General features: G+C 46.2%; 1 protein-coding gene across 1 annotated transcript; it reads left to right on the forward strand.

Annotated features, from left to right (window-relative positions):
• Nucleotides 1–2,550: 2,550 nt before the first annotated feature.
• Nucleotides 2,551–20,656, forward strand: MANSC1 (MANSC domain containing 1). Its single transcript, XM_075003255.1, has 4 exons — nt 2,551–2,716; nt 6,751–7,066; nt 8,184–8,324; nt 18,233–20,656. Exons 2-4 carry the CDS (start codon nt 6,844–6,846, stop codon nt 19,048–19,050), a joined length of 1,182 nt encoding a protein of 393 aa, XP_074859356.1. The 5' UTR covers nt 2,551–2,716; nt 6,751–6,843; the 3' UTR covers nt 19,051–20,656.
• Nucleotides 20,657–25,562: the final 4,906 nt, after the last annotated feature.

Below are 25,562 nucleotides of genomic sequence, written 5' to 3' on the forward strand. Positions count from 1 at the left end.
CTTGGCCCCAGCCAGGTGAAAGTCAGTGAGGGTGTAAGAGAGCAAGCAGGTGAGGGAGGGGTGACACAGCGAGTGTTGGGGGGCCTCAGGGAATGGGCAGCGTAGAGGTATGGCAGGGGCATTTGGTTTTGTGGGATTAAAAAGCTGGCAGCCATACTCAGGACTGTGAAAAATATCATGGCCTTTGTGATGTTATTGAGATGATCTAAGCCCTTGTGTAGATATTAACGAGAGGCAAATTCTTCCATCAGCCTAACTATTGCCTCCTGGAAAGATGGACGTACTACAGCAGTGAAATAATCTCTTCTGTCACTGTAGTGTCTGCATGACAGCCCTAGGGCTGTGCCTCTGTCAGTGTGTACAGGTTTCCAATGGCTAGGTTCAGTCATACTCAGCTGTCACATTCTGAGGTGCAATCCAGACCAACGTGGGATGTGTAAGCACAACCTTGTGTGCCTCTGCTGTTGCAGCTCCAAACCAGGGACAATCCCAAAACCAGTGGTTTTCACCCTTTTTTCAATCGTGGATGCTTAAAAAAGTGTCAAATGGAGTTGAGGGCCCCCTTGGAAATCTTTGTGTTAGTCTGTGGCCACCCATGGGGCCATGGACCACAGGCTGAAAACCAGTAGCCTAACAACATGTAGGTGACACTCCGACTGTCTGTGTGTAATTGCATTCCTGTCCAGCAACTCTGATCTGCACCAGCACTCCAGTCAGACTTTGACTTCTGCCAGCCATGGTTACAGCTTACAGGATGACCCTAACATACCCCAGTCCCAAATTTTCCCCAAAACACATGTTCTGCACTGCCCACCCTCTCTTGGACAGTTCAGAAACTAAAGGTCCGTTGCTCCCATGTCAGTCAATATTGAACAGTTAGCTGCTTTAGCTGCAATTACTAAGCTATTTTCAGTTTAAACACAACTGAATTAAGCACAATTAGTTTAGATTTTAAGAAATAGGCATTAAGTGAGTACAATTATAAGGTATTAAATTCTGAAGTAACTACAAGAAAAATAAAACATTTCCTGTCGGCTAAAATTTAACAACTGAACTAGATCCAAGGTAAAATCCTTTCCATGTGCTCCCAGCAACATTGCTGACCAAGTTCTCAGGTCAGGATCATCCCTCAGCATTGAAGGGCTGGTTCCTTTGTCTTTTGTGATGAAAGAGAGAGAGAGAGAACCTGGGGTGGTTTGCCCCTCACTTCTATAGTGCAGTCACCCTTTGTGGTGGTAATGGCCAATTTTTAACTTTTATCCCACTGGTCAAAGCAATCACGTGGGTTTTGGGAGAGCTGGATTCCATTCCACTCCTGCCTGATGGGGACAGTGGTTTCTCAGCTCCGAGGAGAGAGCTCTAACTAGTAAGTTAAAAGTATAAGGTGAGCACAACCACTGCTGGCTATTTTGTATTGAATGAAGCTGCTGCCTAACCCATTCTCACAAGAAATGACTTAGGTGCCTAAGCCACCTGACTCCAGGGGAGGCTTACTGGTGCAAAATCATTGCTACTAGATATAGGCACACCATGCAGCCAGGTGCCTAATGCCGTGAGAAGGGTGGGGCTTAGAACACTCCCTTTGCCTTGATATCTCCCATTAGCGATCTTAAGGGGTGCCCACCCTAGTGTGCTGGGGTTCATGCACTGCATTCCAAGGCGTACAGCAGGGATCAGCAACCCACGGCACACATGCCACTCATGGCACATGAGCCAATTTTGAGCGGCACACTGGCCGCAGCTCAGCCCCACCCCTCCTCCCCCCGTGCAGCAGGGGAGGGGAAAGGAGCACAGCGCCGAGGCCAAGCCCCTGTCGCAGAAGCTCCACCACAACATGAAGCCGGAGCCCCAGCCACAGGCCTCCACAGCAGCGCAGGGCTAGAGCCCCAGTGCTGGACCTGCTGTGGAAAGACTGGAAAGTGAATTGCCGGGTAAGAAAGAGAAGAAGGACCCCTCCCACCACTATCTGCCCTCCTCTCCTCTGGGGATGGGCACTGAGCCTCTGGCTCCCACCTCTGCCATCTGCCCTCCCGTCTCCAGGGGCAGGAATTGGCAGGACCAAGTTATGTCTAAACCATCCCTGATACACATCTATCTAACCTGTTCTTAAATATCTCCAGCGATGGAGATTCCACAACCTCCCTTGGCAATTTATTCCACTGTCTGACCACCCTGACCGTTAGGAACTTTTTCCTAATGTCCAACCTAAACCTCCCTTGCTGCAGTTTAAGCCCATTGCCTCTTGTTCTATCCTCAGAGGCCAAAAAGAACAAGTTTTCTCCCTCTTCCTTATGACACCCTTTTAGACACCTGAAAACCGCTATCATGTCGCCCCTCAATCTTCTGAACGCTGTGACCCCTGAAGGTGCACAGCCACAAAAACACCCCCGAAACTGCTGCTGATTTTGCTTTGCCTTTCTAATCCCGTGGCCCGCCTTGGGCGCCTCAGCCGGACCAGCGCGCAGCCGGCCAAGAAGCCCCAGTGGGAGGGAACAAGGCGAATCACTGGAGTCCAGTCAAACACGTGGCTTTGTATTCAGCGTCCGGGCTCCGAGATCCTGCCCGCTGCAGCGCTGCCCCCTCCCTCCCAGACCCGCAGGCGCCGGGCGGAGGAGCTGCGAGGGCGCCTCCCGGGCCAAGGGAAGGGAACGCAAAGTTCCTGCTGCTCCTGCTGCTGCTGCCGCCGCCGCCGCCCGGGGCAGCAGGGCGCCCCCAGGTACGTCTGGGGCGCGCAGAGCCGCGGGGGCCTGTGGGCACGGGAGACGGAGAACTTCTGCTTCTTGCGGGAAGAGAGGGAAATGCGGGGGGGGGGGGGCAGGCGATCCGCCTCCCGCGGCAGGCAGGCAGGCAGGTCGCGGGCCCGGCTTAGCGCTTGGGCTGGACCAGCTGTGCCCGCGAAAACAAATAACTTAGAAGCGGGGTCAGCCTGGTCTTGGTGCCTTAGGCCGGGGGCGTGGCGTTTTGTAATCAATCCGCTGCTGGGTCTCGGGCGCAGCCATCTCATCAAACATGCTGAACTTGCTGCTGATTTTATGTCTGTGCATTCATAGTTCTGTCGCGATCAGTGCAGGTTTTACACACCCCCCCCGCTCGTTTTCTTACACCTGCCCATTTTTTCACAGGAGCATAAGCGACAGTTCCCTCAGGTTGGGGAGCCGCAGGGAGGAAAAGCTTGTTCACTCTGCCTTCGTCCTCTCCCCTCCCTTTCCTGCCCCAGCAGCAGTTACGTGTACGCACCTCATAGAGCTGGAAGGGACCTCAGGAGGTCAGTCCCTTGCCATCTTTGCAGAACTAAACACCCTCTGTTTTTTTAAAACCTATCTTATCCGGATCCCTAAATGGCCCCCTCAAGAATGGAGCACACAGCCCTGAGTTCAGTAGGCCTCACTGCCAACCACTGAGCTACCCAGTTCCCTTCTCTTTGTTCTTTTTACATTTGCTTCCTGGCTTTGCACCTTCACCTCCTCCAGTTTTTTGACCTCCCAGGATACTATTGTGCCCCTCTGCTTCACCACTGTGTGCAGGATGGGGGGGCCCCTTTTTCGGAGCAGATGGCAGGAGAAGCAGCACTGCTCCCCCTGTTGTTTAGGGATCGGATTTTCAACAAGTTGCCTGGTTGGTTTAAAGGGCCCATGAGCGTTCCCTTCAAGTAGGGATCCTAGGAAGTGCTCTTGTCCTTTCTTTTGACAGGGAGTATGTCTGGAGAGAAATGAAGTATGGCTGGTGAGACTCACTTGTCTGTGTAGAGCAGGGGTCAGCAACCTTTCTGAGGCAGAGTCCTGAAATGTGACCTTTTGATCTCTGTGTATGGTCCCAGTGTCAGTGATACTTTTTAAAATCACCAATAGTCCTACTTACAGCAGCTTCATTAATAAATAAGTGAAGAGGCAGAGCTTTACTGTTTAGGTGGTGGTTGGTAGCATTAGCTGGTCTTTTGTTAATCCACAGGCGGCATGACTTTGAGCAAGCTCCCGGCTGCATAGGGGAGGGGGGTGGGACTGAGTTCCCGCTTTGTGTGCTGATGAAAATTGGCTTGCGTGCCGCTCTTGGCATGTGTGCTTGGAGTTGCTGACCCCTGCTATAGAGGCTGCTTCCCATATCTTTACTGGATTTCAAAATAATTTAAACTCTTTTAAGTTTGTGCTTATGAAAGGTACAAAACTTAAGTGCTGTGCAATTTGTAGCTTCTGGTAACTGGGCAGATGCAGCACAGGCGGTAAAATTGCATTTAGTCTCCATGATATATTCAAAGCTTAGCCAGACTACTGATGGTACTCCTAGCACTGGTAGTTTTGATGGTGTTTTCTTTGTTGTGGATGCTATTCAATTTAAATGCTTATTGAAAGCATTATTTTGCTTGACAAAACTGCCAAGGGGATTGTGATGGATATCCAACTGAAAATGAGCTCCTTGTAACGATGCTGTGCTCCAAAGGTATAATATAATCCATGGAGCAGGAGAAGCTTGAGTAAGTGGAGAGAAGTTCTTTTCTCTATATATTTGGTGCTGGCACAACCCTTGCTTGAATACCGTTTCCAGTTTTGGTGTCCGCAATGCAAGAAGATCTTGGTAAACTGGAGAGGGTTCAGAGAAGAGCTGTGAGAGTGACTAACGTATCAAACAGCCTCCATCATAATGGTAAATTTGGTGAGTTCAGTCTGTTTACCTTAACAAAGAGAAAATTGAAGTGTGGCTTGATTACAGGGTGTAAGCAGAGCCTTGCATGGAAAGAACTTTGATATCTGCATCGGCAAAAAATGATCTCTGGATATCTGCACCCACATCCTTAGATGCGGGTACCTCTGGATGTCCCCAGATTTACAGGGCTCTATCTGTGAGGGCTGACTCCAAGATGTAAAAGCCATAATTTTATTAGAGCAGTGGAGAGAAGAAGAAACAATGGATTGCTTTTTATGTAACATATGAGTAACTAGAAATGGGAAAGAAGTACGCTCATCCCTTGCTGAACGAGCACAATTGGTTCCTCACTTTTTGCTCATAGACAAAAACTCATAAGAGGGACACTACATTCCTCTTAAAATACGTGTAAAAGTCTCTGATTGGTTCCAAGTGCTTGCAGTGGCAGCAGGTGGTGCTGCTTTGGAAAGGTAAGTGAACCTGGAGTTGGGAGGGATTAAAGGCTGGGGGCAGGTTGGGGCCATGAGCAGGAGGGAGGGTTAAAATCTGCAAGCAGCTCAGGTGAAGAAGGTGGGGGCTTGTTCCTCCCAGCTGCAGCAGAGGTACCTGGGGAGGGTGCAGGGGACAGGGGGGTCAAAACGGGATGGGGGGGATGTTGGGAGTGGGCTGGGGGATTTGCATGGGAAGCTGTGGGCTGGGAGAACTGTGGGACGGGGGGGAGGGTGCAAGGGGAGTTGCCACAGGTGGAATGTTGGGAGCAGGCCCTGTGGGTCTCCCAGCATCCCGGCCAGGGACTCTGTGGTTGGAGCTGAGCCACCCACTGGGCTGCGGGTCTCCCTACCCCATGGCCAGGGATCCCGCAGCTGGCTCTGCTCCAGCCATGGGCCTGCAGGTCAGACCGTGGCCCTCTCATATAAGTGGGGAAGTTCACTCGCATAGGGAACAATTGTAAGTATATATGTCCCTCGTTTTAGCGAGTACTCGTAAGTAGAGTACTCGTTAAATGAGGGATCAGTGTATTGAATAACGGTCTCTGTAGAAGAGAAAGATGTAACATCATCCAGTGGTTGAAAGCTGAATCCAGAGAAATTCAGAAAGGAAACAAGATACACATTTTATAACAACAGAGACAGAGAGGTAGCTGTGTTAGTCTGTGTTCTATCACAACAAAAAAGCAGTCATATAGCACTTTAAAGACTAACAGAATAATTTATTAGGTGATGAGCTTTCGTGGGACAGAAGTGGTTCTGTCCCTCGAAAGCTCATCACCTAATAAATGTTGTTTGTCTTTAAAGTGCTACATGATTGCTTTTTTGTTTTGATTTTATAACACTGAAAGTACTGAACCTTTGGAACAGCTTTCCAAAAATCATGGTGGATTTTCCATTACTGACCAGTCTAAAATCAAGATTGGATGTTTTTTTCAAAAAGATACGCTGTAGCGTACGGGTTATTTTAGGGAAGTTCTGTGGCCTGTGTTATAAAGGAGGTCAGATGAGATGATCACAGTGGTCCCTTCTGACCTTGAAATCTATGAGTCATTTTAATTCTATGTACCCTCTGGCAGATCTGAACTGGAGAACAGTGATGGAAAAGAGGCTCAGTAGCAATCCCCCAAATCAAAATATTTGCATTGATCCCCTTTGTTGACCTTTTATGTCCTTGCACATCTTGTTGAAAGAGTAGGTGAGAGGATTCCAATATGTGTGGTTGATATAGACTTCATGTGACTATGGACAAGTCCCTTATGCCTTCTCTGCCTCAGTCCCCCTCTCTGTAAAATGGGGATAATAGCAGTTTTCTACATCTATAGGTGTGTAATGGAGCCTGTGAGCCAGTCAGATATGTTTGTGATCGTACAAGTACCTCAGAGATGCCTGTGTGCTGTATTCACTGCCCTTTTTCATTTGAGAAGGGTAGCAATGCTTTTAACTGGGAAATTCTAAAATATCTTGGATGCCAGATATGTTGGGAAGTAAGTGATTTCACATCAAGTATGTAATGTAAACTTTTAAGCAGCATTGTTTACATTTGCTACTTGTACAGAAGGCTTTTGAAACTTGTTGAAAATGTCACTTTGACTAAAGGAGGTCCTTTAATTTTTCCCCACAGATAAGCATTATTCTTAAAATGAGATTATCTTGAAGTTAAACCCGAAGAAGTTCATCCTAGTTCCTGACTGAAGAAGAAGACCCTCAAGTAAAAATGTCGATCAGGATAAATATGTGTTGTACTTGCACTTTCCTAGTCATGTGTTGCATGATACCTACACCCTCCCTAAGTCAAGATTGTTCTCTAGAGAAGATGGAAAATATCATCGTTGATTTGAAGCTTTCTCTCTCACACGGCATCAGAGGAACTGAGCCAATATATACATCAACTCAGGAAGCTTGTATTAACATTTGCTGCTTAGAAAAAAACATATTGGGTAAACTTAAGCCACCTTGATCTCTGTTCTCTATCATTGCTTATAACATGCTTGTAATGGGTAGGATGAGCTGGTGTCAGCCCTCAAATTGTAAGAACGAGGATATTCTTCATTTCCTTGTTTTCTGCCAGCCCTGGTTATCACTCTTGCTCCTCTTTCACACCAACATTAATGAGATCTTGCGAATGTTGGTCTGTTTTGTTTAACCTGTTAGCCAAAAACATGAGACCTTAGTGATTAAGTCCTAACAATGTTTATTACTCTGTGCAATTGTTGCGTGTATTTTGAACTTCAAGAATTCACAGTGGTTTTAAGCCCTTCTCCCCTAATGCTCACTCCAAAATGTAGAAGCCATAATTTTCATAAAGCAGTAGAGAGAATAAGAAGAGACAATGGATTGTTTTATGGAGTGTTTACATTTGAGTAGCTGCAAATGAAAGACTCATATTATGCTGATAACATTGCTCTCCATCAAGCCCTTAGAAGCAGAATGAATAATAGCTTTAGATAGCAGTATCCCTGTGTTAACAGTGAATCAAGAAGCACAGTCAGGAGGCTGTGGAAATGGTAGAATCTTCTCTCAAACATTCAAATATATTAGATGTCTTTGAGCCAAAATCGTATGAAAATGGGAAAGGTTGAGCCCTTCAAGTCTGGCACTCTCTCGCCTAACAACTTCTGTAATCCAGAATTATTTTAGTTAGCTGGATAAGCACTTATCATGCATGTGGCCAAGTTTCCCATGGTCCGATAAAGTTTGTTTAGAGCCACCAGTCCTGGCTGTCAGTGTTCTGTGCTGTTATTTAGCTGTGATTTACCTCTAAATGTCTTCTGAGGGCCCAGAAAGCAGTGGAAGTGTTGGTAATGCTGCAAGACAACACTGACTTCCTGTGGTTCGGCAAATTCTGTGGTTCAGCCCCAATCAGATCCTGAGGGTGCCAGACTTGCAATTTATAATTAATCTCCATACTATACTATTTTCTGCAGAATGTGATATGTTAATTATATTCTCTTCATACTAATCTGGATGATTTTTGTCAAGTTAAGCAGTGTGTATTACCAGAAAAGAGATGGATACAACACTCCTTGCTGCTAAAGTATATATTATCTTTTTTAGGAGACAGGCTGTGTAACTTGATGATTTTTGATGCTCGAAAGGTAAGCAAGCAGCCAAACTGTTACCTGTTTTACTGCCCTGGTAAGGAAGCTTGTCCAATGAAGCCAGCAAAAGGACTCATGACCTACAGGATAACTAGAGGTAAACAATACTAAAATCAGCTGATCATTATGTGAGTTTGCATTATAGCTAGTCAGAAATGTTTTGATTTATCAGCAAAAAACTGAAAACTGTTAATGGTCAGTTGAAAATTTTGTTTTTGAAATGCTGACATAGTGCAGCCTGGGCATTCTAGTTTAGGGTGCCTTATACCCCATTATTTTTTATGGCCCTGGCTCTTCATAGGGACTGACTCTCCCATTGTTAGATTTCAAAATCTTTTCTATTCACTCCATCTTTTAAAAAACAAAAGAAGCCCACCTTGTCGTACCATGATAATGAGACATAGTTAATAAGAATGTATCAGAAAATTAGATCTTCTGCAGTCTTTTCTATGAATGCTTTCTGTTTAAAGTTCTTTAAGACAGGGATTTATTCCTCAATAATACAGTTTGTGCATGCTTAGCTTCTTCCACTCTAGTATGTTCTGTGTGTTTGGGAGAAATTCCTTATCGGTGTATTGAATATTACTGGAAGTAGTGAAAATTTAGTGCTCTTGTCACATTTTAGGTGTCTGAAGGGTTCATATTGTGGAGACTGAGGGGCATGTAAATCTCTAGCTATAGAAAGCACTGTACAAATATTAGTCTTCATAACATCTCTGCAAAACTAGTTAAATCAACAAAAGTAGTAACATTCCTCTTTTCTTCAGGGAGAAAAAATTAGGCAGAGGTGCAAAGGACATATCCCAGGGCAAAGTGCATGTCAGTAGCCAGTTTAGAAAAGGCTTAGAACTTGGGAATATTTTGAGCTGTGGGCTTTTGGTGCTAATACATTAGCTGTAGTAAGGTCAGCTATCAAGATGTAGCAAGTTGACCGCAATATACTTGTTTGCAATGTAGTGGCAGCCATGTCAGTCCCAGCATATTAGAGAGACCAGGTGGGCAAGCTAATGAGGAAGAAGAAGACCTCTGTGTAGCCTGAGAACTTGTCTCTTTCACCAGTAGAAAGTAGTCCATTAAAGTGGGTGGGAAACCTGTGGCCCATGGGCCGGATCCAGCCCATAGCTTCCTTGGTTTGTCATGTGAAGCTTGGGGCTACCCCTTTTCTCCTCACAGCAATGCAAGCCAGAGCTGGCTTCCCACAGTGGGCGCTATGTTCCTTGTGTGCCTAATCAAAACAAGCTGTGGGCTGGATCCGGTCCACAGGCTCTCTGTCGCAGGATAGGGGAGGAAGTGGCTGCAGGGAGACACTCCCTGCTGGCATTGCTCTTCCTCCATTGCTCACATTGACTGTGAATCCATAGGGCGGGGGTGGGGAGAGGGTGCGTGTACGGAGCATTTCCTTGCAGCATCCAGGGTGTATGGAAGATACTTGTGCTCCTCCCATGAGGGAACTGCACCAGGTAAGCTCCCCTGTCCACAGCCTGCTCCTGTATCCACTCTCTTCCAGACCCTGCACTCTACCTCCTGCCCAGACCCTCCGTGCCACCCTGCTCCCGCACCCTCCCCCTCGCCTAGGCCCTGGCAGTCCCTTCCCACATACTGAACCCCTCCTTTTTGGCCCCACTCCTAAGCCTTATCCCTTGGGGCCCAGATTAGTTTCTCATTCACGTGTGGCCCCGACTGATCTTCCTGTGGGTCATTGGCCTCAGACCCAAAAAAGGGTTTCTCACCCCTGCATTAAAAGATATCGCCACACACACCTTGCGTATCTCATTATACTTCTGTATTGGCACCTGATTGGACTACGCTCTTCAAATAACAAGTGGACAATTATGTTCCTTTGTGAGAGCACAGTTTATATGATGGTTTTCAGTATGGCTCACCTTGAAGAGAACATACATGTATTTTTAATATACTGGAGTTTTTCCTCTTTCTCCGATATCACCCATACTCTGAGCTTACTGAAGAGGTAACTTTCTCCTGGGAAGGAATTGGTTGGTGAGGAAAAGCATGCTTTCTAGCAAGGTCATCTGCCTAACTTTTTCAGAAACTCTCAGGGTGCATTTGCTGTGATGCCACCAAGAAAACAGGCCAGAGGAAGGAACAAATGGCTTAAACTACTCGGGTGCAAAACCAGAAGAGTCAAAGATACTTTATTATCTAAATTTTATCAAACTTCTGCAACTCTCTTTTCCTCCCCCCAGTCTTTAGAGGATTAAAAGAGGGAAGGGTACAATGCATATGACTGTGCTGGGCTCCTGATCTGCCAAAGTGCAATTGCTGAGTTAGAGCGACTTGTTGTTATTTGTGCTGTTTTTCTGGTTCCTGTTCATAAAGAATTATGTAAATAAGGCATGTAAGTTCATCTACTTCCAGTTTATATTGCTGATAAGTTTTTCAAAGATTATTACAAAGAACGCTAGCTCACTTCTTATGAGAAGCCTTCTAAGTTTTAGGGTTATTTTCAGATGGAAATGTGGAGGAGGTTATACTTATTAGTCATCATCATCATCAACAACCATGGGTTCAGAGTCCATTGGTGTCCAGTGCCTCCCTAACTACTTCCTTCCCTCTCCAGTGTGGAGTGGCTTAGTTTCTGTAGGCTAGGTCCGCAGTAGTTTACTATATCATCTACCCATTCTCTGTGGGGTCTGCCTCTCTTTTGCAAACCATCCATTACTCCGAATAGCAGGATCTGGTCGCTCATCATTCATTCTGAAGATATACCTGAATACCTGTAACTTCTGTTGTATAACCTTCTGCAGTAGGTTCTCTTTCAGCTGTATCTTCCTGTATTATTCCTCGTTGGTGACCTTCTGCAATTCTATTCTCAGGATCTTTCGCAACTCATCTTGAATGCCAATATCCTTCTCTTTGAATCTTTTGTTATCACCCATGCCTCACATCCGTACAACATGCTGCTGAATACACACATTTTCAATATGCTTAGTTTCATTCCTAAGCTAATTACTTTGCTTTTCCAGATCTTATGTATTGCCTTCAAACTCACTCTTGCTTTCACTATTCTAGTTGCTATTTCCTTCTTACAGTCTAGATCGTAGTATACGTTGCTCCCCAGATAAGTGAACTTCTCTACGTCCCTAGTTTGATCCCGTCAACGCTGATCTTCCTTACTATTTCCTTATCTCCAAATACCAATGTCTTCATCTTATCAGTGTTCATCATGAAACCTTACTGCTTCGGTTCCTCATTTAGCACCCGCACCATTCTCGCTAGCTTCTCTTCTTTAATGATAGCTATATCATCCATGAACCTCAAGTTGTTAATTCTCATCCTGTGCACCGATATACCTTCCATCTCTTCCTTGATCTTGTTCATCTTTCTCTCTGGGTGTGTGATGAAGATACTCGGTGATATCAGATCTCCTTGTCTTGTACCTCTACTCATTCTAAACCAACTTCCCAATTCTCTGCACAGTGTTACTGCTGCCTCTGCAGTTTTGTTGATATCTTTCAACAACTGTAACAGTCTGCTATCCACTCCATATAACTCCAACACCCCCCAAGTCACTTTCTGATCTATACTGTTAAATACTTTGAAAATCAATGACGCAATTAAAACAAAAAGCAGTCAAATAGCACTTTAAAGACTAGCAGTCTGTTCTGGTATGGCTGTGGTCTGAAGAAGTGGGTCTGTCCCACAAAAGCTCACCCAATAAACTATTTTGCTCGTCTTTAAAGTGCTGCTTGACTGCTTTTTGTTTTGATAGTGTATAGACTAGCACGGCTCCCTCTCTGTTACTATTCAATGAAGCAGTTGTAGATATTCTGTAGTTCTTGCACTCCAACATGCTTTCTTTCTTATGTATTGTCACTAGCATGGATCTTGTCCATTCCTTAGGTGCCTTCCCTTCTTTCCATGCTATATTACGTAGTCGGTGTATTTCCTGAATCATACGTTGCCATATTTGATCATCTCTCCTGTAATCTTATTTCCAGGGCTCTTGTTGTTCTTTAGTTGTTTCCCTGCTCTTTCTACTTCCTCCTTCAAAATATTGGTCTTGCTCTTGATGGTTGGCAGGGATATCTCCTTTAGTTCTTCAACCAGTCTCTCTGAGACACTCTGGTCCAACTGTACTTTCTACAGAGCGGTGCAGTATCTCATCCATCGCTGCACAACCTTCTCCTTGTTCATGAGCACCTCTTCGTTCTCCTCTTGGATCGCCATCTGCTTCGTCTGCCTCTTCCTATTAATATCCTAATCATTTTATACATCTCCCTGGTCTTATTCTCACTGTAATACCTCTCTATCTTCACGCTGCTCCTCTAGCCACTTTGCCTTATCCATTCTGTTCACTTTCCTTACCTGGTTGCATTTCATTCTATATCGCTGTTCTGCCCTCTTGGAAACATCCCTTCTGATCTTCAATGCTCCCTTCTCTTGGACCAATTTTAGAGTCTCCTATGTAATCCACTTCTTATTGATCTTCTCTTCTTCCAGAACTGATTGCTCAATTGCCTCTTCTATCACCATGGCTATCCCTTCGACTCTCTTATCTAGGTCTTTCTCTGTGCTCGCATTCCCTGTTTCTTCTTTGCCTAGCCTCGCAACATCTTGTCATTTCTTGAACTCTGTGTTTATACTGTCTCTTGAGTTTCATCTTGATGTTCGCAGTCACCAGACTGTGGTCTGAGTCCGTATCTGCTCCTTGGAAAGTTTGGCATTGCTGTATTGATGTTACCCATGTTCTTATTGGTGATAATATTCAAATATTGGAGCATTTTTAGTGAGTAAGTGCTTGACTTTTCTCCAGCTCAGGCTCTACAGAACCCATCTGAGCTTCAGGAGATGGTTTATCTTCTGCTTTTAGCTGCAAAATTTATTGCTGAAAAAACTACCCAGGGTTTCTGTTCTATCTCTCACACATGTGAAAAGTAAACAACTTAATCCATACAGATAAGGAGCCATGATATTGATGAATACCTACTGCCTATACTCAGAGAATCTCCTTAGTCTTCTTTCCTTTAAACATGGGGATGAGGAGATGACCTCTAAGCTAGTTACATACACATATATCTTAGAACTGGAAGGGACATTGAAAGGTCATAGGGTCCAGTCTCCTTCACTCACAGCAGGACCTGTTACCATCCCTGATGGTTTTCTTTTTTTTTTTTTTTTTTTTAATCTGACCTGTCTCAGACCCTTGAAAGGCCCCCTCAAGGATTGAATTTACAACCCTGGATTTAGAAGGCCAATACTTGTGTATCTTTTAAATAGTGGTTTGTGTACTGCTTAATCTGTCTTGCTTCTATTTATCAAGATTATTTATTCTATTATAATGACACTATTCTTGGCACCTGACGATTGCTTAAGAAGGCATGATCCCTGCAGTGGGGAGCTTACAATCTAAAATGAAAATGAGCAAATAAGGCTGACTTTTTTTTCTTTTTTTTTCATCCCCAAAATAAAGGGAGTGACTAGTTGGAAATTGATCTGATGAAGTGGGTCTGTTCCATGAAAGCTCATCACCGAAGAAATCATTTTGTTAGTGCTACATTTCTGCTGCTTTGTTTTGTTGGAGTACAGACTAACACGGCTACCTCTCTGTTAGTTGGACTCTGGCAGCAGTAACTCTCTGCTTCCTGCTAGGACCTCCCTAAGTGTTCAGGTACACGTGTTCATGGAAGAAGGTGGGCAGGTTCCTGTAGGACGATGAGATCCTTGTAGGTCCCCTTATCAGACTTGTTTTCTATAGCATAAATTCCACACACTCTTTAGTTTTCAGACAGTTAATTCGGGGAGTAAATTTGGCAATCGGAAGGTCAGACAATCCAATTCATATGATTCCTATATCACTTTGGGTCAGTATGGGGAAACCTGGGCTAGTGAGTGGGCCACAAGATTGTCATGACCAAGATAGTCCCATAGGATAGTTTTATTAACTGCACTTGTGTCTAGAATTTGTGGAGTGTGCCGCTTGAACCATAGCGGCACGTCATTTGGCCGCAGACAGAGTGCATCTCTCCTAGGCTGCGGCCGCACTAGCCCCTCCTTTCGGAGGGGGCATGGTAATGAGGCACTTCGGCAGATGCTAATGAGGTGCTTGCATGAATATGCAGTGCCTTATTAGCATAACAGAGGCTACGCGTGCTCCAAAAGTGCCGCTTTTGAAACCCACACCACTTGTGTAGCCAGGGGCCTTTCAAAACGACCCCCTGATTTCGAAAGCCCCTTCTTCCCATTTGGTTTTAGGACAAAGGGGCTTTCAAAGTCCGGAGGGTCCTTTCAAAAGGCCCCCATCTACATGGGCAGTGTGCATTTCGAAAGCGGCACTTTTGAATCACGCACAACCACCATTACGCTAGTGAGGCGCTGCATATTCCTGGCAGCGCCCCATTAGCATCTGCTGCAATCCCTCATTAGCGTGTCTCTTCTGAAAGAAGAGGGCTGTGTAGACGCAGTCTTTGACTACTACTTGCAGAAAACTCAATAACTTGTTCTTGAGAGACTCTCTCTGTGGTGTGAATGTGTTTTGGGGTTGGTTTGTGAGGTTTTTGCTGGCTTTTGGACAGATGGTGAATAGAACGTGGTAACAAACTGGTATCTAACAGGAAGGATCTCTCTTGTTCTGATTATGATTTTAAATGGAAGTGTCTTTAAAGAGCAATTGTGTTCCAGGTCACAGCATTATTGTTTTTTGTTTGTTTTGTTTTGCTTTGTTTTCTGCACTGCTTAATGTCCCTTGTAGAAACATAAAATATATTTCCCAACTTGAAGGACAGGAGAGGGGGTAAGTGGTCTGTCCATTTCAACAAGAATTGAATTAACTGTGACAGCTTTTTACTTCTTTGCGACCAAATATAATGGAAGGTGGAACAGCTTTTTGAATAAAGGGGCTTCCAATCATGAAGAGATCATAAATGCGTTGTGTATTTTAAATCCACCACTCTTTTCCCCCAGAGTCCTGTATGTATCTAATGATACCATTTTTAAAGCAGAGGAAGTCTGAGTATAAGCAACTTAACAGTGTATCCTCCTCCTAAAATCTTCATATATTCAGGTTCTGTCTGTTCACTTGCAGAGACCCCTTGCTAATGAATCCTAAAACATAAGGTTAGTGTACTAGCTGAAGATCAAATCCTGACTTATGCCTCAAATGAGTGAGTTTGGGGTTCTCAGTCCTCGTACCTATTCTGGGTGTATTGCCAGTCAGAATTAGGAACGTTGGGGAAAATTCTGAGGGAAGCAAGGTGTACACACTTTGTGTAGTTTTACATTAGGGACAGAAATGCAATTGCTGAAGAAATGAGCCTGTGAGCCAACGTCTTTATCTTAATTTCTGGCTGCTGTCAGGGTGCAGGAGAAAATGTAAGTTATACAAGGTAGGTCACCCAAATCACAGCATGCTTTAATGACCTTGGTGATCTTGTAAATTGGAACCTTAACATGGTGCTCTTATTGCTTATGGATTTTTCTCTCTGAGAAATGTTGTCTTAGTGCTTTTTCAGTTGAAGGAAGTGTCAGATCCTTTTATCATAGAGAACCTAGAATTATAGTGTTAGGTGTGTGCAGTTTTTTTGTTTGCTTGGGAATTTCAATATATACATAACCCTCCCATACTTAGAGGTAGTACAGTAAATAAGGGTGAAGCACCACACCCACTGGCTGTTGGGTGATGCTGTGGACACAGGAGCTGTGCCAATTAGTCTTAAATAGGGTTTGTATACAGTATCTTAACATAGTGGAACCTTCGTCAGTCGTGTGAGGTTTCTGTCAAATTTTATCCTGCCAAACTGCATGTGTTGCTGTTAGACTGTAGTTCATAGTTTTTAACTGAGCTGCTATGCATGGTGCTGCTTAGAAACGGGTTAAATTTAACATCCAGGGAAAGGATGATTGTTTTAGTCAGCTGCTTGTGGTGGACCTGCCCCTTCACTTCAGACAGCTCTTCCTTCACCTCTCCTCACAGGGGTCACTTTCTTTTAGTGGAAGAGTGGAGACCTAGTGGGTGGCAACCTAGGAAGTAGGGGTATAGCTCAGTGGTAGGGTGTTTGACTGTAGATTAAGGGCTCCTTAGTTCAAATCTAAGTTCTGCCTTTAAAAGACAGCCACTTAAGGAAAACACATGCCTCCTCCTTTTTCTTTTCTTTTTTTTTTTGTGTTGGAGGGCAGGGGAATAGCACAGTAGTGAGAGCATTAGTCTTGTAAATCCAGGGTTCTGAGCTCAATCCTCAAGGGGGCCTTTCAAGGGTCCAGGGCAGGATAGATTGAAAGAACAAAAAACTTGTCAGTGATAGTGATAGATCCTGCTGTTAGGGCAGGGAACTGGACTTGATGAACTCTCAAGATCCCTTCCAGCTCTACAAGGTATGATAGTGTTCAACAAATCGGTTTCTTATATAGGAAACTGTCAGGGTGTGCTGGGGAGAGGGAGAGGGGAATTTGTCAGCATTTTCATTTGTTCCAGATACACTACTGAACCATGAATCAAGCAAATATTTCAGTCAGAGAGATGCTGATAAATAATTTAGGCCCCCTCTGGTCCCTGGTTCTGTAACCATGCAGTGTTTCTCCTTCCTCCCAAAGAAACCAAGAACTGAACTCCCTGTCCTGTAGAGGTTACCACTGAACCTGGTTCATCTGCATGTTTTTTTTTAAAGAAGTGTTACGCAGTGCAACTAAATGGAGTAAAGAGGGAATGTAAGACAATTAATCATGGGTAATCTGGTGGTTAGTGCACTAGCCTGAGTCTCAGGAGAGCTGGGTTTAAGTTTGTGCTCCACCATAGACTTCCTGTGAGACTTTTTGTTCATTGCCTCTGTAAAAGGAAGATAATGGTACTTCACTACCTCACAGGATAATGGCATTGTGAGAACAGTAACCTTACAAGATTGTGAGGCATCCAACTACTGCAGCAACAAGGGCCTATTAAGTACCTGAGATAGATGTACATGAAGCTGACACATAAGAAGCGACTTGTTAACTTTTGCTTCTGTGGCTGGCAGCAACTAAGAATTTTTTTAAAGATGACTGGCCTGAGTATTCCCTGCTTTGCACCTCTGTATGATCATTTAAGCTTGTGCAGTGCTTTTTTCCTACACAAAAAGGTGCTGGAACTTAAGCCCCAAACCACACTGGCTCTACAGTCCCCCCGCCCCCAGCTCAACCTCCCCCACAGCCACACACCATTCCCACTCCAGCCACACCCCGGCAGCCCCAGCTTAACCCACCCCCTACTCAACCCCCTGTGCAGCCGTACGGTCCTGGTTCAACACCCCCCACCCCCAGCCCTTCACCCTGCGGCCCCAGCTCAACACCCCCCAACCATGCAGGTGCAGCTCAACCCCCTGTGTGGCCCCAGTTCAGGCCCCACTCCCCCAGCTCAACCCCCCTGTGCGGCCCCAGTTCAACTAACCCCCTGCCTCCCCACAGCCCCAGCCCACCGCCAGGCTTAACCATCTCCATCCCAGGACTTAGATTTCAAAAGGAGCTCCATGTGCTCCTGCTGCTTCCCCGGCTGCAGAGCCACCCCCCCCCCCCCCCCCGCACACACACACTGTGGTTTAATGGTCCAGCTGGCTGTTAAGCCATTTAAATTGAGTCCTGCTCTTTCCCCTGCAGGCAGGGAGCCAGAGGCAGACCAGCAGCAGTGGCGCCTTTAAAAATGGCACTGGGGAAAAAAGGTGGCGGAATGCAGTTCTGCGTTCCGCTGGAAAAAAAGCCCTGACCATGTATAATGTGAGGGCAAAACACGACCAGATCAGATGATTGTTTTGCACAAATGTAAGGTGCAAGAATATGAAGAATCCAGACTGATGCTTTCAGGCTTTGAAGATGGAGAACTAAGTTTTGGTGTGACTGCTGTTACAGAACATTTGAGGGATTTTTAAGAGGAGAGAAAAATCATGATGCCCCAAGCAGACTAGTTGGGTTTTTTGGGATGGGCCGCTTTTGTGGAACAGACAAAGAAGCAATAGCGGAGGAAGTATTCGATTGCTACAGTGGATTGACTAATTCATTTATATATTTTCTTTCTATTTCTAGGCATACAAACTCTGGACTCCCAGGTTACAAATGATGACACAAATGGAAACTCGCTTCCTTCACAAGCAGCTCTATTTGACCTTCCCACTCAGGCAGACCATTTGAATCACACTGCTGGTTTGCAGAAACCTCTTAAGTCTCAGATGTATGAACTCAGAGACGAAACAGAGGAACATTTACATAATACTGAATTACACACACAGTTTCCTGAAGACCAAGAGAAAAAGCATCCTGAAGCCTTAGATTCTTTCCCAAAACAACAAATAAACAAGCTATTGCCTGCAAGGACTACTGCTACTTCTCAGTTTAGCACTTTTACTCCACCAGTGCCAACTACTATCGCCAGTAGTGTACCCAAAAATGCAGCCACTACCGCACAGGTTCCTACCAGCTCTGCTTTTACCACAACAGCTCTCCTGACCATGAATTTCAGAAATGCTACAGAATCTTCAGCCCTGAGAACATCTACCACTACTATCAAGCCAATAGCCACCTCTACAGGTAGCACCAGCAGCATCAATCTCTTTTCTTTGTCCGTTGCTGCTTTGCTCAGAAAGGATTTCTCAACTTCTTCTCAAAATGTGCACCAGGATAATAGGCAGATGGATTCAGAAGGCTTCCTATTAGGTGATGTTCCAGAAAGAATGCATGCACCTCAATCTGGTGACAAAAGTGGCCTTATAGCAGCTTTATTTTTTGGGATAGTGTTTTTGCTGTTAGTTATTACATTAGTAGGCAGAAGAATGTCTCAATCTCTTCAGAGACGACATTACTCTAGGCTAGACTACTTGATCAATGGAATGTATGCTGACGTGTGAGGGGGATGCACTGGTAAAAATCAGAGGTGGAAAAAGTACCCCAAAAATGTACCTGAGTAAAAGTTCAGCTGGTTTGGAGGGTGTGCTTAAGTACACATCACTGGTGTCCCTCTGGAAAACTACTTGTGTGAGCATACATACACGCATGTGCACACAAACACACACATCACATCTTGATTGTACTTAAGTATCCAGAAGTGAAAGCAGCTGCACTTTACTCAAGTAACTTTTTAGGTACTTTTTCCACCTCTGTGATAAATGCAGTCTTTCTTAACAGCCATGGGCTGAAAATGAACTGCAGTACTGAAATACTTGAAGTGGGGTGAAGGGGAGCAGCTTTTGATGTGTTCCTTTTCTCCCCAAAAAAGTATACACTGAATTGTGGAGTAATATTTGTTTCACTGATAAAATCCAAAACTTAACGCTAATTGAAGCAGAGAAGTTTTTAGATTTAAAGTAAAAGAATAAGTCCCTAATGTGGTGATAATCCTCATACAGGCCCCCTCTGAGGCACAAAAACCCTAGCACACCTGAAATGATCCTGAGCCTATAAAACTGGACAACGGGTGGGGTGTACTGAACAGTCTCACAGATTTCCTGGGACAGCTACCTCTAAATAGGGATGGTCTTGGGAAAACCTGGACAGGTGGAAAACCTAATTTTGTGCTTCCAGGGCATGGTTTTAAACACCCACATGCACTCTACACTGGGACTTGCCTGCCTCTGGGGTTGGGGGTAAGGAATGAGGAAGAGTGTGGGAGTGAGCAGCCATGTTGAGGGGGACATAGTTGTGGGAAGCAGCAGGGTGTGGGGTGAGATGATATGGTTGTAGGATCCAATTCATATTTGCAAGGTCTGTCACAATTGTGAAGTCTGGAATATTTTTTTAATGAAATCCTAGAGCATCCATTTGAAAGCCATTATAATAATAAAAAGGGATTATAGTCAATAATGGAAAATGATTATTTTTAAGTGATTAGGCTGTGTGTGAAATTTTGTGCTTGAAGTGAGAGTTTTTTGGGTGGAATTAAACTGGTGGGATACAAACATTGTTCCCTTAGAATATATTTCTTCAAGCATCTATCTAATTTTAACTCAAACCAACAGATTTATGAAGAAAATTTAATTGTTCACAGATTAATTTATGCAAAATGACGTAGGAAAACTTACTTTCAGTGACTTTCATTGTCAGGCAGCAAGACCAGCTTTTTCGTGATTAAGTAACACCTTAGGGTATGCTAAATGAAAGACGTTTGCAGGAGAGCAGCATTTCGGTTTTATCAGGTCATGTCATGCAGTTGACAGCACTTTGCAATCAGTTTACTTTTCCACTGTTTATAAGAAACTGTTATCAAGGAATAAGGATGGGGGGGAACATTTTTTGGAAAATGTTTGTGAAATGATCAATATTGGCAAAGGGATATGGGAGCAGCAGTAGTTCCTGAAACTACCTGTAACTTTCCTGTTAAACTGGCTGACTAGATTTGAAGTTGACTGTGCTCCTTTCTTCCTAGCCTCTGAGGATAGGACAGGATGCAATGGTCTTAAACTGCAGCAAGGGAGGTTCAGATTGGACGTTAGGAAAATTTCTTAATTACTGGAATAAATTTTCTAGGGTGGTTGCAGAATCACTATCAGTGGAGATCTTTAAGAATGAGTTAGATAAATATCTAACAGGAATGATATACACAATGCTTGGTCCTGCCGTAAGGACAGAGAACTTGACTTGATGACTTCTAGAGGTCCCGTCCAGCTCTAGGCTGTATGTACACTAGAATCTTACTTTGAAGTGAGGGGCTACTTCGAAGTAGCCTGCAGAGCGTCTGCACGTGCTGTCCCTTACATCCACGTTAACCTCGCAGTAAGGGAGGCTAACTCCGAAGTCACTACTCCATTCCCAGGGATGGAGTAGTGCCCTACTTTGGACTTTTCAACTTTGAAGTAGGGGGTGTGTAGACATTGGGCACTCACTACGTTGAAGTAAGGGGTCCGCCATGGCAACGGCTCCCCCAGAGCACGGAGACACTGGCCAGCCCAGCCAGGGCTCTGTGGTCCCTGCGGGCTGCCTGACAAGAACCAACTCCCTGGCAACCCGAGGCAGGAAGCTGAGAGCGTGCCAGAAGCAGGGGCAACACAAGTTCAAAGTCAAACCGCCCCTGCTCCATGCCCCAGCTGGCAGCTGCACCCCTCAGCCACCATGGCAGAACCCCTCTCGATGCATCCGAGGGCTCGCAGCACCCGGGCAAGGGGCATGGAAGGAGGGAACCCTTCTGGACGGAGTGGGAGCTGAAGGACCTCCTCACTCTGTGGCAGAAGGAGGTCCTTCAACAAACTGGCTCCCAACAGCGAAATGCTGAGGCCTGCAAGAGGCTGGCCAGCTGCCTTGCTGCCCTAGGCCACCCTGACCACACTGGGAGCAGTGTCCAGATAAAAGTAAAAGAACTGAGACAGGCCTACTGCAAAGTCTGCGACACTGCCAGCCGGTCAGGGGCACAGCCTGTCCACTGCCCACACTACAGGGAGCTGCACAGGCTCCTGGGGCTGAGGGAGGTGGCCACCCCAGAGCACCTAGTGGACATTGCTGCCCCTGCGGACACAGACAAGGAGGCAGGCTCCACTGGCACAACCAGCCCCCCAGCGTGGGGACCATCCCACTGAGATCGAGGGCACTGATGAGGACTCCAGAGATGGGACCTTTGTCATCGCCCTCCCCTCCAGGACACCCAGCCACACCTCGTCCAACCTCGCCTCGCCTGAGCCCCTGGAGGTTGCAGCCAGTAGACATGGGGTTTCGGGATGCCAGAAAGCCGTTGTGCACCAGGACTGGCTGATGGTGGAGCGGGAGGTGTGGGTGCAGCTGGCCAGCAGCCTGGACACCCTGGCCTAGGCCTTGGCTGCCCAGCTTGCGCAACCTCACACCTTCTCACCAGCCCAGCCTCCAGCCACCCCTCCAGCTGCCACCCCGCCCCACAGGCACCCACCGCGTGGTGGACCTGTCCCCAGGCACCCACACTGAACGGGGTCCGTGGCTCCTGGCTGGGGTGGGCACACCTGCCCCAGCACCCACAGTTACACTGTGGAAGCCAAGCCCATGGCACCCCCAGCCCACTACCTCCCTGTGGTCCCAGCACAGTCCCAGTCCTGCAAGGCTGGTAGAGGTAGCAGCGGCTCCCAGCCTTCCATGCTGCTGGGTGATTGGGCCCTCTCTCATCCCATCCCCCACTTCAGGTTCAGTCCCCCATCCCAGCCCCCCTTCAAGTTCTGTCCCCCATCGCAGACCTGCTCCAAGTTCAGTCCCCAAGCCCAGTCCCCCGCCTTCCGTCCGAAGAGCATTCCTTCCATGCACTATACATAGTTCAACACGTTCTGTTTTGTTTTGCCAAAGGCATTTATTCCCCAACAGTAGGGTGTTATGTTCCCACCCTAAACCTGAGTCCCTGGTGTGTGGTGCAGGAGTGGTGGTGCGGGGAAGTGGGATGAGGTGTGTTTGGTGAGGAAGCGTAAAGGATGGGGAAGTAGGGGGCCTGTGGTGTAGACTGTGGCTAGGAGGGTCAGGGCAGGCCCTGAGTGAAGGTCTGGCACAAGGCCTCCAGGATCCTGACCCTGTTCCTCTGGGCCTGGCAGCACGGGACAGCAGGCAGCTGCTCGTACCCAGCCACTGGGTTCATGGCGCACCCCTGGATGAAGAGCTCCTATCTGCCCTCAACAAGACTGTGGAGGACAGAGCAGGCGGTGACCACCCCGGGGATGTTTGGGAGACTGACATCCAGCCTTGTGAGGAGGCTGCAAAACTTTCCCTTCAGCCTCCCAAGCACCCACTCGAAAGTGCCCCTGGCATGGTTCAGGAGGCCATTGAAGGTGTTCTGGGCTGGGGTGGTACGTCCAGTATAGGGCTGCATGAGTCATGGCTGCAGCCGGTACGCAGCATCAGCCATGATGCAGTGGGGCATCATGACGTCCCCGAGTGGGAGCTCCCATGGGGGGACATATGTGCCCTCCTGCATCCAGTGTCCCGGCCATGAATTCTGGAACACCCAGGCATCATGGACCCTGCCTGCCGCCCCACGCGCACATCCAGAAAGTGGCTCCTCGTGTCCACCAGGGCCTGGAGTACCACCGAGTGGTACCCCTTCCTGTTAATGTAGGCGCCCCCTGCTGTGGTCCGGGGCCTGGATTCCCCAGCTCCGAGAACCAGGTGAGGGCAGTATCCAGGACCCCAAGGGTGATGAAGTGTTGCAGGAGCACCGTGTTGATGGCTTGGACAACCTGCAGAGATGGAAGGAAGACATGTCCATGAACACTAGACTGGGTGGCCCCCCTGCTCCTTCCCCACCCCCTGGCAGGGCCCCCGTTCCCCTTGCCCAGTAGCCTCCTCCACAGGGGGAAGGTCTGTGGTGTGGGACAGGATTGCCTGTATCAGCACTGCTCCAGTGGTGGCCTTGCTGCCTCTGAATTGGTGGCCTATGGACTGGTGGTTGTCTGGGGTGGCCAGCCTCCATAGTGCAATGGACACCCTTTTCTGCACCAGGAGTGCAGGCCACTTCTGGGTGTCCCGGTGCTGGAGGACTAGGTCGAACAAGTGTCAGAGCTCCTCAAACGTCTGCCAGGTCATTCTGAAGTTCCTCAGCCACCGCTCATCGTCCCAGTCCCCCAGCACCAGCTGGTCCCACCACTTGGTTCTGGTGGTGAATGCCCATTGGTGTCAGATCGAGGGGAGTCTGAGGGAGGGGCAGCAGGGTCCTGGCCAGGGCCTGGAGAATGGGGCCCATGCAAGCGACCCAGCCATGCTGCTCAAAGAGCATGGCTAGCAGCATGGCCAGCGGGGTGGCCATGGTGGTGAGATCCTCCTTGTGGAGCATCTGGCCAGGCATGTTCTCCAGATCTTCTCCCCAGCACGTAGTCTGCCCTGCTGTCTGCAGCCTGGCTGCCTTGAGCACATGTAGGGTGGGGGTGTTGGGAGTGACCCTCTAAGGGGGCGGCTGGCGTGAGCCCGGAAGTGCTTGTCAACCATGCGACCCCTGCCTGCATTATATCCTGGCCCCTTACTTCAAAGTAGGGGCTGTTGCTGTGTAGATGCTTCACTTTGAAGTAGAGGGCCCCTACTTCGAAGTGAAGGAGGGCGGCTTTTTGTGTGTAGATGCTCTATGATTCTATGATTCTACTTCGAAGTTGTACTTTGAAGTAAGCAACTTTGAAGTTATTTTGTAGTGTAGACGTAGCCCGAGAGTTCTATGATTCATCCATTTCTATAGACTTTTTGAAGCTTGACCACTAGAGGGCAACATAAGTTTATTAAATAGTTTAATAAATTAAAAAAATATATTTGATGAGTGAGAGAGAATTTGCTTTAACCACATTATATTTGCATAAATAACTTATTCTTCTTAGGAATATGCAGGTTTAAAACAACGTTTGCTCCTAGATATCCAGAAAAACTAAATGTGTGTGGTAGAGCAGCTGTAAAAAACCCATTATATTGATATTGTGCTTTTTTATCATAACTTTTTGTGGACTATTTTCTTTTTACACTGTATGCTCATAAAATATAGCATATGCCTCCCATTTCTTGTTATGAAATTGCCAGCCTCCAATACACTTCAGTGGACAGTTCAAAAAATGAACCAATAATGTAGCAGCAGAAGTCAATGAGAAAATAAGTGGGATTTGTCTACAATATAAATAATTTTAATATAGAAAAAATACACTAGCACCATAAGAAATGTTGTCAACCAACATGATATGATAATCTGCGTACTTGTGGGGCTCTTTAGAACATCTTTAGGTTTTGCTGTAGCAAAAAGTCAAAACCTGATCACCTTCAATCATGTGAGAAATACAGTAATCACCCTAGCCTCTAGGAGTGTTTCATACTAATTTTTTGTGTGGAACATAAGGTGTGCAAAAAAAGACCACTATAATTTTATATATTCTAGCACACACATTGTAAAGTGCCATTTTAAAAAGGCAAATATAAACCCTACTTTTGTGCTAACTAGTGCCAACAATCACAAAAAATGAATTATACTCCAGAGCAGTCTGTTTGGGGTCAGGGAAACCATACTTCAAACTATTGGGAGTCCAATGTTGTGTATTTTCATTGTCTAGCAGTTCAGCTGCTCATTATTCCAGTATGACTTAGTGCCAAGTATGAAATCTTGATATTTTAGCAATATTCTTGTATAATAAGAAACTGCCAATCACCAGTGTCTAATGACAAGGAAATCAGACTCTTGGGCCACTTCCTTTTTCTCTTATTGATAATTTTGAGCTTGATGCAAACACCAGATGTCCCAGAGAGGTGAAAGGTATTTTCCCCCCAACTAGAAAGAATGATTGATGGTATTAACACATCAGTGTTTCTGACACTGATGGTGCCTCATAGAGCACAGAATACAGACACTTCAAGTCACTTCTGTGACCAGAATACTGCTAGGGTGACTGATACTTTCTGGTTACTTTTCCTTTTATAAAGGTAGTCTTTCTCATCTCCCAGTTTGCAGTCAGTTGCCCTG

This window comes from Carettochelys insculpta, chromosome 1 (genome assembly GCF_033958435.1).
Source record: "Carettochelys insculpta isolate YL-2023 chromosome 1, ASM3395843v1, whole genome shotgun sequence".
Classification (NCBI taxonomy): domain Eukaryota; kingdom Metazoa; phylum Chordata; order Testudines; family Carettochelyidae; genus Carettochelys; species Carettochelys insculpta.